Source organism: Rhinopithecus roxellana, chromosome 20 (genome assembly GCF_007565055.1).
Source record: "Rhinopithecus roxellana isolate Shanxi Qingling chromosome 20, ASM756505v1, whole genome shotgun sequence".
Lineage (NCBI taxonomy): Eukaryota > Metazoa > Chordata > Mammalia > Primates > Cercopithecidae > Rhinopithecus > Rhinopithecus roxellana.
Window position 1 is genome coordinate 16266524 of NC_044568.1, and position 17236 is coordinate 16283759.

Sequence of the window (17236 nt, forward strand, 5' to 3'; positions counted from 1 at the left end):
AAGGAAGGTAAACAACGCCACAGGGAAGCTTGAACTGGGTGGAGCCCACCGCAGCTCAGGGAAGCCTGCCTGCCTCTGTAGACTCCACCTCTGAGGACAGGGCATAGTGAAACAAAAAGCAGCAGAAACCTCTGCAGATGTAAATGTCCCTGTCTGATGGCTTTGAAGAGAGCAGTGGTTCTCCCAGCATGAAGGTTTACATCTGAGAACGGACAGACTGCCTGCTCAAGTGAGTCCCTGACCCCCTGAGTAGCCTAACTGGGAGACATCCCCCACTAGGTGCAGACTGACACCTCACACATCACACAGCTGGGTACACCACTGAGATGAAGATTCCAGAGCAAGAATCAGACAGCAACACTTGCTATTCAGCAATATTCTATCTTCTGCAGCCTCTGCTGCTGATACCCAGGCAAAAAGGGTCTGGAGTGAACCTCAAACAAAATCCAACAGACCTGTGGCTGAGGGTCCTGACTGTTAGAAGGAAAACTAACAAACAGAAAGGACACCCACACCAAAATCCCATCAGTACATCACCACCATCAAAGACCAAAGGCAGATAATAACCACAAAGATGGGGAAAAAGCAGTGCAGAAAATCTGGAAATTCAAAACATCAGAGCACACCTCCCCCTCCAAAGGAATGCAGCTCATTGCCAGCAATGGAACAAAGCTGGATGGAGAATGACTTTGACGAGTTGAGAGAAGAAGGCTTCAGATGATCAAACTTCTCAGAGCTAAAGGAGGAACTACGTACCCAGAGCAAAGAAATTAAACCCTTGAAAAAATAATGGAAGAATGGATAACTAGAATAACCAATGCAGAGAAGTCCATAAACGAACTGATAGAAATGAAAACCATGAATCAAGAACTAGGTGACAAATGCACAAGCTTCAGTAACCGACTCAATCAACTGGAAGAAAGAGTATCAGTGATTGAAGATCAAATGAATGAAATGAAGCGAGAAGAGAAGTTTAGAGGAAAAAGAGTAAAAAGAAATGAACAAAACCTCCAGGAAATATGGGATTATGTGAAAAGACCAAATCTACATCTGATTGGTGTGCCTGAAAGTGATGGGGAGAATGGAACCAAGTTGGAAAACACTCTGCAGGATATTATCCAGGAGAACTTCCCCAACCTAGCAAGGCAGGCCAATATTCAACTAGAGGAAATATAGAGAACGCCACAAAGATACGCCTCGAGAAGAGCAACTCCAAGACACATAATTGTCAGATTCACTAAAGTTGAAATAAAGGAAAACATGTTGGGGCAGCCAGAGAAAAAGGTCAGTTTACCCACAAAGGGAAGCCCATCAGATTAACAGCAGATCTCTCAGCAGAAACTCCACAAGCCAGAAGAGAGGGGGGCCAATAGTCAACATTCTTAAAGAAAACAATTTTCAACCCAGAATTTCATATCCAGCCAAACTAACTTTCATAAGTGAAGGAGAAATAAAATCCTTTAGAGACAAGCAAATGCTTAGAGATTCTGTCACTACCAGGCCTGCTCTAGAGGAGATCCTGAAGGAAGCGCTAAACATGGAAAGGGACAACCGGTACCAGTCATTGCATAAAATGCCAAATTGTAAAGATCATCGATGCTAGGAAGAAACTGCATCAACTAATGAGCAAAATAACCAGCTAATATCATAATGACAGGATCAAATTCACACATAACAATACTAACCCTAAATGTAAATGGACTAAATGGTCCAATTAAAAGACACAGACTGGCAAATTCGATAAAGAGTCAAGTTTGCTGTATTCAGGAGACCCATCTCACATGCAGAGACACACATGGGCTCAAAATAAAGGGATGGAGGAAGATCTACCAAGCAAATGGAAAACAAAAAAAGGCAGGGGTTGCAATCCTAGTCTCTGATAAAACAGACTATAAACCAACAACGATCAAAAGAGACAAAGAAGGCCATTACATAATGGTAAAGGGATCAATTCAACAAGAAGAGCTAAGTATCCTAAATATATATGCACCCAATACAGATACAGGAGCACCCAGATTCATAAAGCAAGTCCTTAGATACTTGCAAAGAGACTTAGACTCCCATACAATAATAATGGGAGACTTAAAAACCCCACTGTCAACTTAGACAGATCAACAAGACAGAAATTAACAAGGATATCCAGGAATTGAACTCAACTCTGCACCAAGTGGACGTAATAGACATCTACAGAATTCTCCATCCCAAGTCAACAGAATATACATTCTTCTCAGCACCACATCGCACTTATTCCAAAATTGACCTCATAGTTGGAAATAAAGCACTCTTCAGCAAATGTAAAAGAACAGACATAATAACAAACTGTCTCTCAGACCACAATGCAATCAAACTAGAACTCAGGACTAAGAAACTCAATCAAAACCGCTCAACTACATGGAAACTGAACAACCTGCTCCTGAATGACTACTGGGTACATAACAAAATGAAGGTAGAAATAAAAATGTTCTTTGAAACCAATGAGAACAAAGATGCAACATACCAAGATCTCTGGGACACATTTAAAGCAGTGTGTAGAGGGAAATTTATAGCACTAAATGCCCACAAGAGAAAGCAGGAAAGATCTAAAATTGACACCCTAACATCACAATTAAAAGAACTAGAGAAGCAAGAGCAAACACATTCAAAAGCTAGCAGAAGGCAAGAAATAACTAAGATCAGAGCAGAACTGAAGGAAATAGAAAAACAAAAAACCCTCCAAAAAAATCAATGAATCCAGAAGCTGGTTTTTTGAAAAGAAACAAAATTGATACATGCTAGCAAGAGAGAAGAATCAAATAGATGCAATAAAAAATGATAAAGGGGATATCACCACTGACCCCACAGATATACAAACTACCACCAGAGAATACTATAAACACCTCTATGCAAATAAACTAGAAAACCTAGAAGAAACGGATAAATTCCTGGACACATACACTCTCCCAAGACTAAACCAGGAAGAACCTGAATCCCTGAATAGACCAATAGCAGGCTCTGAATTTGAGGCAACAATTAATAGCCTACCAACCAAAAAAAGTCCAGGACCAGACAGATTCACAGCCGAATTCTACCAGAGGTTACAAGGAGGAGCTGGTACCATTCCTTCTGAAACTATTCCAATCCAATAGAAAAAGAGGGAATCCTCCCTAACTCATTTTATGAGGCCAACGTCATCCTGATACCAAAGCCTGGCAGAGACACAACAAAAAAAAAGATAATTTTAGACCAATAACCCTGATGAACATTGATGCGAAAATCCTCAACAAAATACTGGCAAACCGAATCCAGCAGCACATCAAAAAGCTTATCCACCATGATCAAGTGGGCTTCATCCCTGGGATGCAAGGCTGGTTCAACATATGCAAATCAATAAACATAATCCAGCATATAAACAGAACCAAAGACAAAAACCACATGATTATCTCAATAGATGCAGAAAAGGCCTTTGACAAAATTCAACAGTCCTTCATGCTAAAAACTCTCAATAAATTCGGTATTGATGGAACGTATCTCAAAATAATAAGAGCTATTTATGACAAACCCACAGCCAATATCATACTGAATGGGCAAAAACTGGAAACATTCCCTTTGAAAACTGGCACAAGAGAGGGATGCCCTCTCTCACCACTCCTATTCAACATAGTGTTGGAAGTTCTGGCTAGGGCAATCAGGCAAGAGAAAGAAATAAAGGGTATTCAATTAGGAAAAGAAGAAGTCAAACTGTCCCTGTCTGCAGATGACATGATTGTATATTTAGAAAACCCCATCATCTCAGCCCAAAATCTCCTTAAGCTGATAAGCAACTCCAGCAAAGTCTCAGGATACAAAATCAATGTGCAAAAATCACAAGCATTCTTATACACCAATAACAGAGAAGCAGAGAGCCAAATCAAGAATGAACTCCCATTCACAATTGCTTAAAAGAGAATAAAATACCTAGGAATCCAACTTACAAGGGATGTGAAGGATCTCTTTTCAAGGGGAACTACAAACCACTGCTCAGTGAAATAAAAGAGGACACAAACAAATGGAAGAACATACCATGCTCATGGATAGGAAAAATCAATATCGTGAAAATGGCCATACTGCCCAAGGTAATTTGTAGATTCAATGCCATCCCCATTAAGCTACCAATGACTTTCTTCACAGAATTGGAAAAAACTGCTTTAAAGTTCATATGGAACCAAAAGAGAGCCCACATTGCCAAGACAATCCTAAGCCAAAAGAACAAAGCTGGAGGCATCACACTACCTGACTTCAAACTATACTACAAGGCTACAGTAACCAACACAGCATGGTACTGGTACCAAAACAGAGAGATAGACCAATGGAACAGAACAGAGTCCTCAGAAATAATACCACACATCTACAGCCATCTGATCTTTGACAAACCTGACAAAAACAAGAAATGGGGAAAGGATTCCTCATTTAATAAATGGTGCTGGGAAAATTGGCTAGCTACAAGTAGAAAGCTAAAACTGGATCCTTTCCTTACTCCTTATACGAAAATTAATTCAAGGTGGATTAGAGACTTAAATGTTAGACCTAAAACCATAAAAACCCTAGAAGAAAACCTAGGCAATACCATTCAGGACACAGGCGTGGGCAAGGACTTCATATCTAAAACACCAAAAGCAATGGCAACAAAAGCCAAAATTGACAAATGGGATCTAATTAAACTAAAGAGCTTGTGCACAGCAAAAGAAACTACCATCAGAGTGAACAGGCAACCCACAGAATGGGAGAAAATTTTTGCAATCTATTCATCTGACAAAGAGCTAATATCTGGAACCCACAAAGAACTCAAACAAATTTACAAGAAAAAAACAAACAACTCCATCAAAAAGTGGGCAAAGGATATGAACAGACACTTCTCAAAAGAAGACATTCATACAGCCAACAGACACATGAAAAAATGCTCATCATCACTCACCATCAGAGAAATGCAAATCAAAACCACAATGAGATACCATCTCACACCAGTTAGAAAGGCAATCATTAAAAAAATCAGGAAACAACAGGTGCTGGAGAGGATGTGGAGAAATAGGTACACTTTTACACTGTTGGTGGGACTGTAAACTAGTTCAACCATTGTGGAAAACAGTGTGGCGATTCCTCAAAGATCTAGAACAAGAAATACTATATGACCCAGTCATCCAATTACTGGGTATATACCCAAAGGATTATAAATCATGCTGCTATAAAGACACATGCACACGTGTGTTTATTGCAGCACTATTCACAATAGCAAAGACTTGGAATCAACCCAAATGTCCATCAGTGACAGACTGCATTAAGAAAACGTGGCACATATACACCACGGAATATTATGCAGCCATAAAAAAGGATGAGTTCATGTCCTTCATAGGGACATGGATGCAGCTGGAAACCATCATTCTCAGCAAACTATCACAAGGACAGAAAATGAAACACCGCATGTTCTCACTCATAGGTGGGAATTGAACAATGAGATCACTTGGACACAGGAAGGGGAACCTCACACACCAGGGCCTATTGTGGGGAGTGGGGAGGGGGGAGGGATAGCATTAGGAGATATACCTAATGTAAATGATGAGTTAATGGGTGCAGCACACCAACATGGCACATGTATACATATGTAACAAACCTGCACGTTATGCACATGTACCCTAGAATTTAAAGTATAATTTTTAAAAAAAGATACCTCAAATTAAAAAAAAAAGTCAGACTCCTTTTAAGTAGTGTCTTTTCTGAAAGTTTACAGGTCACTAAATATGCAGCAGATGGGAAAAACAAAACAAAATAAAAATTAAAAGTCAAGGCACTGCCAATAAAGAATCAATCAGAAAAACTGATCACGTGAATCTATCATTCGAATGATTTTTTAAAAGTGTTGATGTGATTACATTTCCCTTTTACCCAACAGCGGGTAGTTCCGATTCCAGACACACAGCTGCGCTGCCTGGATCCCAGGCCAAGGTCCTGCTAGCTGGAGCTTGAAGCACACACAGCAGGCAGCCTTACGGGGAGCTTGGAGCCTACATCGGCGTGGGCAGGCACATAGATGTTCAGGTACAGGCAGTCTTCTGACACGCCGATATTGGGGTAATGCACCTTGAGCATGTGTTGATCTAAGCGCAGCCACTCTGAGTTCTGGAGGCACCTTGGAGAGGGAGAGGAGAAAACCCTCAGAAAAAGTTGTCAGCAAACTTGCCTGGGAAGGGCCAGTTCTTCTGAGAGCAGGGAGGCCTGGCCGTCTCCTCTGCCTGAGCAGAAGAGGCAGCTACTGGTACAACGTCCAATCATGCCCAAACCCCCATGGTTTCCAAAACAAACAAGCAAGCAAATTATAATTCTCTTTGATCTGGTTCCTGGCTAGGAAAGCACATGGTGTAGAATAATTGCACTATTACCACCCACCCACCACCCTCCCATGCCTACACCACCCTCCTATGCCACCACCATAATATAGACACACATAAGAAACCAAGCTGGCCCAACAACTCCCCAAACTGTAGAGGGCAGGACACAGTCGAATAACAAGGGCTTTGCCCCTGCGGCTCCCTCTTCTGTCCCCAGAAGAGCAAAGGAACATTTCCAGTCCTCTGTACCTGGAACCAACCAGGATAGACTCCCGCACCCAGGCTTTGCTCAAGCCGGGCCCTCTGCCTCGACTGCTCTCTCCCCATATCTGTGTGCTCACATTCTTTCCTTTGCTTCAGATTCACTCCAACTTGCCACCTCCTCCCAAAAGCCTTCTGAGATTTCTCCAGTTCTACCATATCTCTTCTTTTTAAACACCAACCTACTTTGTGTTCTTTCCCAGAACTTGTCCTAAGCTTGTGTGTGTGCATTGTCATCATCCCCAGCTCAGCTGTGAGCAGCTAAGGGCCTACGACTCTGCTTTAGTCACCTCTCTACCTCAGAGCACCAGCACAGAGCATGATACACTGTAAGATTAAGTGAGGCTGTAATGTGAATGCTTCTACCATACTGTGTGCACAATCAATGCTAATTGTTTTCGTAATAGAATAGTGTGCAATATCACTGCACGTCTTCTCCTGACAGGTGTTCATGCCTCCTTGCCCCTTTTGTATGTTGTTGATCAGGCCTCAGTGCTTTCAGAAAAGCCATCTCTGACCTCCCATCAAAGCTGGGCCAGGTGGGTCTTTATTTCCCCTCAGCATCCTTCCCTGACACCCTAATGGTTGCCCTTCCCATCTTATATTTTAACTGTCGATTACTGCTTACATTCCTGCCACCATCACCCCTCTGCATGCTCCCTGAGGACAGCTGTGACTCATCCCCTGCCATGTCCCCAGTCCTAATGGAGAGCCAGTTGGCCTAATGGAGAGCCAGTTGGCCTAATGGGGAGCCAGTTATCAAGTTGGTTCTCAATGAATATTAGTTGGGTGAATGAATGAATGCACACAACAAATGAGTTTCAGCTTGATGTCCTCAGTCCTTGGACCACATGGGGTCATCTTCTGTGGCTTAGGGAATATCCTGGCACCAAAATTTCTTCTGCCAGGAACCCATGTGGCCCAATCTGAGAGCTTGACAGAATCTAAAGAGTTGGAAGATTCTAGGGGGATTTTCAAGTCTCACTGACCTCCCAGTAAGTCTCACCTCACCCCTCCACAATTAACCTGGTAACTGGTTCCCTACCCGAGCTTGAAAATCTGCAGTGACCAGGAGCTCCTTACCTCCCAGAGTCCTTGTGTCACAGAGACATGTCTACATGTTCATTCCACGGGTATTTATGGAGTTCACCATGGGCCAGGTATTGCATCAGGCACAGTTTTGACAGCTGGAGCTGACACCCTTCTAGTGTGGTTCTTCTCAATAAAGCCCCACCCAGTCTGACCATAGAGGTCAGGCTTGGGTGAGAGGTCACAAGAAGATACCTAGACAGTCCCTTCTGATCAAAAGACTCAGTAAACCCATCTCAGCACTTTCAGAAAACCTGGTTGTTGATCAGAGTCTCTAGAGAGCATTCCGATAATAGTTTCCCGGGCTCAGCTCGGGATACTCTGATTCAGAAAGTTCAGAAGGGAGCTTGGAGAATCGGCATATCTTTAAAGATGCCTCCAGCATCCTGGCCATCAGTCGGTTTAGGAGTCAGGAAATTACCAAACCACTGGCTCGAGTATCAAGCCCTCTCGTTTCCTCCTCCCTCATCCACACCAACCCCTCTTCTTTCTCACTGGGCTGCATGACCTGCATTCCTGCCACTCCCAGAGTCACAAGCCACCCGTGGGCCCGAACCTGGTCTTACAAATTAGGGTAGGAGGTGGCTTCTCGCAAGTTATCCCAGGGCGATGCAGGCTGAGGGTTCGTAAATCGCAGGGGTCCCAGCGGGGGAGCAGCAAAGGGGACTCCGAGGAACACGTTCACAGGCACAGGGCTTCCCAGCACGGTGACTTGCTTGCCCTGAATCCATCCCAGCCTGGTGTTCCTCTGTGGCCCTTCAGCAGAAGGCCCTGGGGGAACACATGGAGGAATCAGGAGCAGGCTGGGGACAGGCAGGGTCATGGCCCACCCAGCCTGGAGCTCCCCAGTGGGGACATGCTTCCTTCACCCAGAGGCTGTGCAGCTGACGGTATCCAGGTTCCCTCTCCATGAATCCAGGTCCACAGTTTCTTCCAAGATTGCTGTAGAAGTCACCCCCATGAGACCACTGACTTAGTTTCTCCTAGGAGCCCAGCAGCACCTAGCCACCAAATCTCCCCCATTCACTCAGGAACCCATCTCCCTTCTGCTGAGAGCTCTTTCTTTCTACAGGATTGACACACACCGAACACTGTAGATCCTGGGATGCCACAAATTCATCTTCCCAGGGGTTCCTACACTTCTGTCACTCCACACCCTCCAGCACCACTGCCGGCACATCTGTGCAGCACCTGCATGATTACTGGGTTTTTATTTTTTTCTTAAAATTTAATTTCAATAAACTCCTTTTAAAATTTTACCTAGAAGAATTCCAAGTAATGACATTTATGGAATTGTGGTTGGTGAGTTAGGTATATGCTTTTGAATACACATGAATATTCATGGATGAAAATGTAAAATTCTCAAGCAGATGCTTCCTGAAATCAACCCATCTACTTCCAGCAGCATGGCACTTTGGGAGACTGGGCATGCAGGGGTCTGTTACCACAGAGAATATGGAGGTCTGGGAAGGAAACTGCCTGGCTACTTACTTAGCAAGACCCAGGTGTCTTAGCACTGTTTCTAATGTCATTTCATTACTGAAAGTCCTGTCGCTGCAGCCAGGAGTGCGGAAGCACAGGCTCTGATCCTCACACCTCCACAGTGCTCAGGATAGAGCCCCTCTAAACCCCTTGCAGCGTGTGAGGAACCCAAGGGCAGAACCAGGGTCTTTTGTGTGCTACCCACCCCAAGAAAGGAGCTCTGGTCCTAGGTTCTCGGTAACACCAGAACATTGATGCTATCAAAGTACTACATTGCTCTCCATGGACCCTCAGAGACCTCTAAAAAATAACCTTATTTCTACCAGTGGAAAATCCTCACCCACCCCATCTTCTGAAAGCCCTCCTCTCCCATTGGATATCTCACCCTTGGTGGGGGCTGCAAGGACCCAGATAGCCCAAAATAGGATCTGGCCTGGGTGCACCCAATTCCCGCTCATTTGGCTGCCTGCCTGAACTCCGTGAACATCGACGGCTGCTGCTCGCCTCAGAGAACTTCGTTCGGGAGCCAGTAAGAGCTTCTTGTTAACTGGTAAGTGCTGAATAGGCAGGCAGAGGCAGCCGAGTTACTGAAGAACAGCATCAGAACAATATTCTCAAAGGAATTAACCAAGCAAGACTTTCCTGTTCTGATTTACATAAGAAGCTGATGATTAACTCTTTAGCTGGGGAAAGATAATTTGACAGGCTTTGGACTTCCGGGATGGGGGAATAGAAAAGACATTCCAGACCACGCAAGACATTTTAGGATTACGAGTGCCAGAGACCCAAGGATGAATGAGGATTCCAGCCCTGCTTGTGGGACACAGTGCAGGCTAGAGAAGCCGAGAAGTTTCTGAGAAGAGGAAGAAGGCTGCTGCTGGGACAAGCCAGTGGCTCTGAAGGCACAAACACTGCCAGCTCAGACTGGCAGCCCAGCTGGCCCTGCCAACAAGAGTCTTCAATGGCCATTTGGTCTACAGCCTCCTTGGCAACCTTGAGGCCTCTTAGATTATATTATTTCCCCTCTGGCCCTTCATAGTTGCCACCAAAAAGTTTCTCCCTGTCCTTCAAATCTGTCCCTTCATCTGACCAGAAATATTATCAATTCTGTACACCACTGCTCACTCAACTATTTTAAATCACTTCACACAAACTATCTTGTTACCAACACCACCACCCCCAGTGTGGATGTCTTTCTTCTCCAGCTTCTTCTTTAAAATCCAATTTGACTGCCACCTCTTCCAAGAACCTTCCCCTGTTTCTCCTGAACTTCTTAGTGCTTTGCTTTTCCAACCTCTCTTATTCTCTAATAAATCGTAGCCATGACTCTTCTCCTCCTTGGAGTACACCTTGGACTCTTCCAGGTACATATTCATCCCAGTGTCTTACGTGTGCCCTGTGGCTTCCCAAAGCTCAGCTCTAGACCTTCTGTCTTCACAATTTGTTCCATTCCCACTACCAAATTCACTATCAATTACTTGATTTTTTTTATTTAAATTGAGATTTTTTAAAAGCTGTTATTAAAGAAAATTGTATCTACCTAGTGCAACAAGGGTAGTGTTTTGGGAAGAGCAAGCCAATATATCTTGCATTTCTATACCACAAAACCATTCCCTTACCTCTAGCAACCATTACAACGAAGGGGAGGTGTATGGTGGAGAAGATCCCCAAAATAGGACAAACAGGAAAATCCGGCCCTTCTGTACAGTGGATTTTGGAAAGGAGAAGGGAAGAGAGGTAGGGAAAGCACATGTGATGCAAAGTGCCCTGACTCCCTTTCTTAGACATAGGTCCTCAAGGGGTACAGCAATGGGGGAAAGTGATGGGATGCAGTGACGGGCTGAAACGTGTGCCAAGGATGAAATGTGTGCTAAGCAGTGAAGAGTTCTGCAGGAGGATACTGACAGAAGGGTTCCACATCTCAACCAACCTGGGGCAGCCACAGCAGAGCAGAAGTGGTTGGGCCAAGAGAGATCTCAGAGAGTGCTCCCACTTCCCTTGGATCCCCAATTCCTTGAAATTGATCCAGACATCACCATGTGGCTTTGAAGAAAACTCAGAGGTGACTACCAACCTGGGCTGGGAGCTAGAGGAGGAGGAGGAGGGCAGGGGGCTACAGATGCGCTTCATGGACTCGAGAACAGAGTGAAACTACAGCCTGGCCTGTGCTGGAGCACGGTGTTGAGCACTGGGCACGGTGAGGTGGGGCACTGAGTCAGCCAGGGAGGGTCAGTGGGCTTTGATCAAGACGAGAGGACAGACCATGAGCTCACCAAGTGAGAATTCATCCTCCTCCCAGGAACCCGGGCAGCGGGACGTTTCTGTGGAGACCACAACAACGCAAGGACTTCTGCAAGTGGGTCCAAGTTCCCTCTGCCCTCCCACTCACGCGGTCCTATTAACATCCCTTGACTTACACAGCCTGACACCATCTTGGCAAGGAGTGTGGGTGGGGTGGGGAGCAAATCTGAGAGGCTATGGATTTATTTGAAGTGATTATGCTATCTAAAGAGGCTGTTTAAGTTACTGAATAGGACTTTACCAGATTGAGTTAGATGTAATTATATATCATTAGCCAGAGGGGCAAAGAATTCTCCATGCTAAAAATGGAAATTAACAAGCATTATATATATATATATACACACATATATATATATGCACACAAACACATATCACATACGTGTGTGTGTGTATATATATGTGTGTGTGTATATATATATATATATATAACATGCTATAATACCACCAAACTGAGTCTTTCTCTTCCACAAAATCAGAATGCAAAGAGAACTGTAGAGGAAATGGTTTCCTAATGAAGTGTCTTCTATTTGCTGTTCTCTCTAGGTACTGCCTCTGTCGCAGGCATCCCCTAATGCACAGGACCTACTCTGTGAGGAATACTGATAATGTCAGGAATCAATGCCACTAGCCTTCATTTACAGAATGCCTTATAGGTACCAGACCCTGGGCTAAATGCTTTCTTTGCATCTGTTACCTAATTTAATGTGATTAGTCTCATTTTGTAGATGAGGAAACAGATTTTGCAAGGTGGGATTGCTGGTCCAATATCACAAAGCTGAGAAGCAGCACAGCTGGGACTAGAGCTCAGGTTTCCTGCCCTTGAGCTGCAGGCTTTGCAATTTGGGGAGGAGGGAGTAGGAAAGAAGAGGCCATAGAAAGATCTGGGAGGATGGGCCAGCTTCTGCAGTTCTTGGGTCATGAAAACTTACTTAATCTTCTAGAAAGCTGAATAACCACCTTGGACCTTGATGTCCCCATCAGTAGCACAGGCCAGTGGTCTGGATGGCCCTTTGGGAGACATAGACCTTTGATAGGCTCTCCCTGTTCTCCCAGATTGCTCTGCTGAAACCCTGAGGGAGAAAACCAAGATGAGGGCTAAGGGCTTGTACTTTAAGCAGCTTGGCTTAAAACATAGGTTCATCTACCTCTGCCGATAGGTGGTAAAGATCAAAGCCCACTTTTGGATCCTCATAAAGAGAGGCTAAAGGAACCTTGAAGGTACAAGAGTAATGTCAGCTGCCTCAGGGTGGAAACCAGTCTGTAGGTGGACAAAACAAAGGAGTGGTGCTCTGGTGCTGGAATCAGGTCACTAGGCAATGCCCCACACACCACATATGGACCCACAGCTGGGAAGCCTTAGAGCTTCCATCTCATAACCTGTTTCTTCAAACCTCTCACACATTCATATTAAACCCAAACACTTTAACTTGACCTTCAAACCTTTTCTCATCTGACTCCATTCTATGATTCCAAACTAATGACTCACTGCAACCCCACTGCTATCCCCACCACTGCACCCCATCACTGCACCCCCACCACTACCCCCATGACTGCACCCCATCACTGCACTCTACCACTGCACCCCGTCACTGTGCCCCATCACTGTGCCCCATCACTGCACCCCCACAATGCATCCCACCACTGCACCCCATCACTACACCCCATTGCAGCACCCCATCACTATACCCCACCACTGCACCCCACCATTGCATCCCACCACTGCACCCCACCACTGCACCCCACCATTGCATCCCACCACTGCACCCCATCACTGCACCTCCACCATTATCCCATCACTATAACCTACCACTGCACTCCCACCACTGCACCCCACTACTGCACTCCATCACTACACCCACCACTGCACCCCCACCACTACCTCCATCACTGCACCCCACCACTGCACCCCCACCACTGCACCCCATCACTGTGCCCCACCACTGTACCCCACCACTGCACCTGATCACTGCACCCCACCACTGCACCCCTGCCACTGCACCCCACCACTGCAGCTCCACTGCTACCCCCATCACTGCACCCCCACCACCACACTCCACCAATGCTCCCCATTTCTATAGCCCATTGCTGCACCCCATCACTGCACCCCCACCACTGCACCCCACCACTGCATCCCACCACTGCACCCCATCACTGCACCTCCACCATTATCTCATTGCTGTACCCTGCCACTGCACTCCACCACTGCAGCTCCACTGCTACCCCCATCACTGCATCCCACCACTGCACTGCATCACTGCACTCCATCACTGCAACCCCACCATTGTACTATACCACTGTACTCCCATTACTGCACCTTACCACTGAACCCTCACCAATATACTTCATCACTCTACCCCACCACTGCAGGCCACTACCTCCCATCCCTGCAAGCCCATGATTGTGCCCTATTGCTGCATCCCATCTCTATACCTCATCACTGCACCCCATCACTGTACCTCCACTCCTGCGTCTCATCACTGCACCCCCATCACTATATCCAGTGTTTGTTTGTTATATTTTCCTCCCCTGGAATGTTTTGCCTTGAATTCTTTTCTTTCTTGCCTTTTTTTTTTTTTTTTTCAGACAGTGTCTCTCTGTCACCCAGACTTGTGTGCAGTGGCATGACAAACTCTTAGGCTCATGTAATCCTCCCACCTCTGTCTCCCAAGTATCTAGGACTACAGGTGCACACCACCATACCTGGCTAATTTTTTTTTTTTTTTTTTTTTTTTTTTTGGAGAGATGGAGTCTTACTATGTTGCCCAGGCTGGTATCCAACTCCTGGTCTCAAGTCATCCACCAGTTTCTGCCTCCCAAAGCTCTGGGATTACAGGGGTGTGGCCAGGCATGGCCCACCACACTCAGGTGACTTCTTTACCTGATGAAATCCTACTTGTCTTAAAGATTCCATGAAAAACCACTTCTTCCATGTAGACCTCCTCATTACCAAATGCTAGACTCATTCTCCTCTTCCCACCCATGTACTTTTTGATGACTCTATTATTTACAACACGCTGCCCTTGTTCTATGGTGGTATACCCAATGATAATGATGATGATGACTCTGACAAGGACCATGTGATCTCTCAGGCAGGTCACAAAACTTCAGCCCACCTCGGATTTAAGCCACAGCTGCAGTGGACAGTAGTGTGCAGGTGCCCAGCCTCCCTTTGCACTGACAGCATACCACCTGAAGCATGGGTGGGCCCCTGGCTTTCTATCTTCTGCCCCAGGGCAGAAACATCCCTTCTGTCTTTGCTCAAGTGAGACCAGACATTACAGGACAGATGGAGTCCCCCAGGAGGAACCCTCAACAGAAGGGCCATGAGAGCTGAGGGAGCTCTGAGGCATTCTGTGTGCTGCATGAAAGTCCAAGGAAGTGGGGCTCCCATTACTCACAGCAGCAGTCTCAGGAATATCCCCTCGTCTCACCTTCCCTCCTCCCCTCCACCCTTGCTCCCGAGAAATCTACCTTTTTACCCAAATCCCTGCCTCAGGCTCTGTTTTCAGGCACACAAACTAAGTCAGTTGACAGGTATGAGAAGGAGACCTAGAGAGCAAATCCTCAGTCAGATTCTGAAACTGGATCTCCCCGCTAGTCAGACAGCATCCTATTACTAAGACTGTCAGTGGTGACCCGGGATGTGGTTCAGAGGGGCGGGCTACACTGAGGCGTGCATTAACACTAGCACCTCTAGGTCTAGAGGCAAGGGTAATTACAAGTATTGTGGCGTTGGCTGCCTTTTGTTAACTGCCTTGGAAATCTTGAAGAAAATGGCAGTCTCAGTTAATCAGCTATCAACACAGAGTACACTGTGAAAATCAGAAGGTCTCCTAGCAGCTTTTAAAGATAGCTGTGTCTCCTGGAACCATAGTTAAACTATGCTGAAAATTAGACCCAGAATTTACCCATAAGGGTAAGGTTGAGCCTATAGCCTTGAAAAATCTTCTAAGCTAAAGTTAGGACACCAACAGGGAATGATTCAGACCCTGAGACATGGAATGTCTGAGACTCCAGACATCTGGATGGATGCACTTGAGAACAATGAATACCCGGCTTCTCCTAAACTCTCCAGCCTGGCAGAAGCAGGCCTCTCCTTACTAGGGGACACCAGACACTTGTACTCTGGTAACAATGCATAGACTTGACCCATGATAGATACTTCCCAAGATAAAGCTTTTCCTCATCAAGATCACCCAATCCACTCATTGTTCCAGGTCAGTAACCAGGGCCAAGCTTAAGCATAGCTTAAACAAGAACATGAGTCCCTTCCCCAGAAGAAAAGGGCTTTCCTACTGAATGAATCGCCTGATGTGGCTATTATGTCCTGATAGGAACAGAGAAAAACATGCGTGGAGGTGGGTCTTGAATGGTGGTGAGCCTGAGGGGTGGAGCAGAAGGTAAGACTGGGTAGAGAGAATTTATTAGCACAAGAGCACATTCTTATGATGCAGGACTTACTATCCTCAGAGAATGCCTCGGGTAGATGCTAATATGCTATGAGAGTGGACCTATGAAGCATGGACATGATGACAGCCTACAGCAAATGCGATGGAGATGTTAGAATTAGCCAGTTAGAATGGTCAAGTATTGATGAAGAGATGAGAAGGTTCAGGGATGTGGAACTGTTAAAATAAATACATCTCCTAGAATGAGGGACCCACTATCTGATAATGTTTCCCGAGAATGACAGAGGATCCCTTCACTAGGGCAGTAAGGAATTTGCTAGGCAGGAAGGAATTATTTGAGAAGCTCAGTGGTGATAATCCTTGTTAGCTACCATAGAAATGGGCTCCCTGGTATCAGTGTGAATGAGTCTGGAATAGCAGAGACCAGGTAGTGCTGCATAACCAGAGGTAAGGTGGAGATAATTACCTTAAAGGGCAAAAAAACAGAGTGGCAACCAAGATGCCTTGTCCAACAGAGATCTATGACAATGGCTAATACATCATGGTATTCCTAGAAGTAAAGTAGACAGGCAGCCAATCTGAATATTGTTTAACTTGTAAAATCAGAGAAAGTCAAGAGATGATGATTAGAAGTTTATGTCAGCCATAACAATGAAAAATCACAATCCTTTACTAGATCCTTCCAGACCTGAACTACTTCTCAAACCTACTGAGCTCATTGTTTTAAGGAGTCTGGGTCCTTCAAGAGAGGACTATAGATATAGTGACTATAAACATACCCCCAATCCTTCCCAAGAGTGATTTATAGCCAGGACTTATCTCTTAATGGAAAGTTCTGGATGCACAGTCACTTGGTGCCCATGGTCTAGCATTTTTTGATACCAAGACCCACTAATGTGCAGAGACGATTCTCAAAGGGGTTTAATTCCCTACTGTGGTAGGCATAGACTTATACCAGAATTGCAGGGACCAGATCATGATCCTCCCACTGGAGCTTGCCATAAGCTCCACCTGCACCTTAGATTTTTCTTCTACTTTAGAGGAGAAATCCTAGCATGTTCTGCCCATGGGATTCCTCAAGCCTTCACTGATATGTCCCTTACTTGAGTTTCCAAAGGGCTTATCTCTCACCCTCTGGAGCACAAAGCCTCCAGAGGGCTGGCCACCTCTTGCTCATCCTGTCCATTGAGCATGAAGTGGTAAATGGAACATATGAGTGTGATGTTCTTGGGACATCCAGGCAGGGTAGATGTCTTTGGACTGTATTGTGAGAGGCAGCTACCCCTGTAACTGAGTATTTTTCATCCCATGTAGATGCGAATTTTTCTAGTTGGAATGGAAAAGATTGAATTCACC

General features: G+C 45.4%; 1 protein-coding gene across 3 annotated transcripts in view; it reads right to left on the reverse strand.

The window, feature by feature from the left end:
- CES5A (carboxylesterase 5A) overlaps window positions 1–17236 on the reverse strand; it is a 126815-nt gene that overhangs the window by 30471 nt on the left and 79108 nt on the right. For 2 of the 3 annotated variants that reach the window (XM_030924976.1, XM_030924975.1), the window contains exons 1-3: window positions 9556–9780; window positions 8255–8459; window positions 6001–6139 (exon numbers count right to left, since the gene is read on the reverse strand). In XM_030924976.1, the coding sequence (XP_030780836.1) occupies window positions 6001–6139; window positions 8255–8459; window positions 9556–9628 (417 nt within the window). In that variant the 5' untranslated portion in view covers window positions 9629–9780. Of the gene's footprint in view, window positions 1–6000; window positions 6140–8254; window positions 8460–9555; window positions 9781–17236 lie in introns of those variants that run through there. The other variant, XM_030924974.1, reaches the window with a different exon arrangement.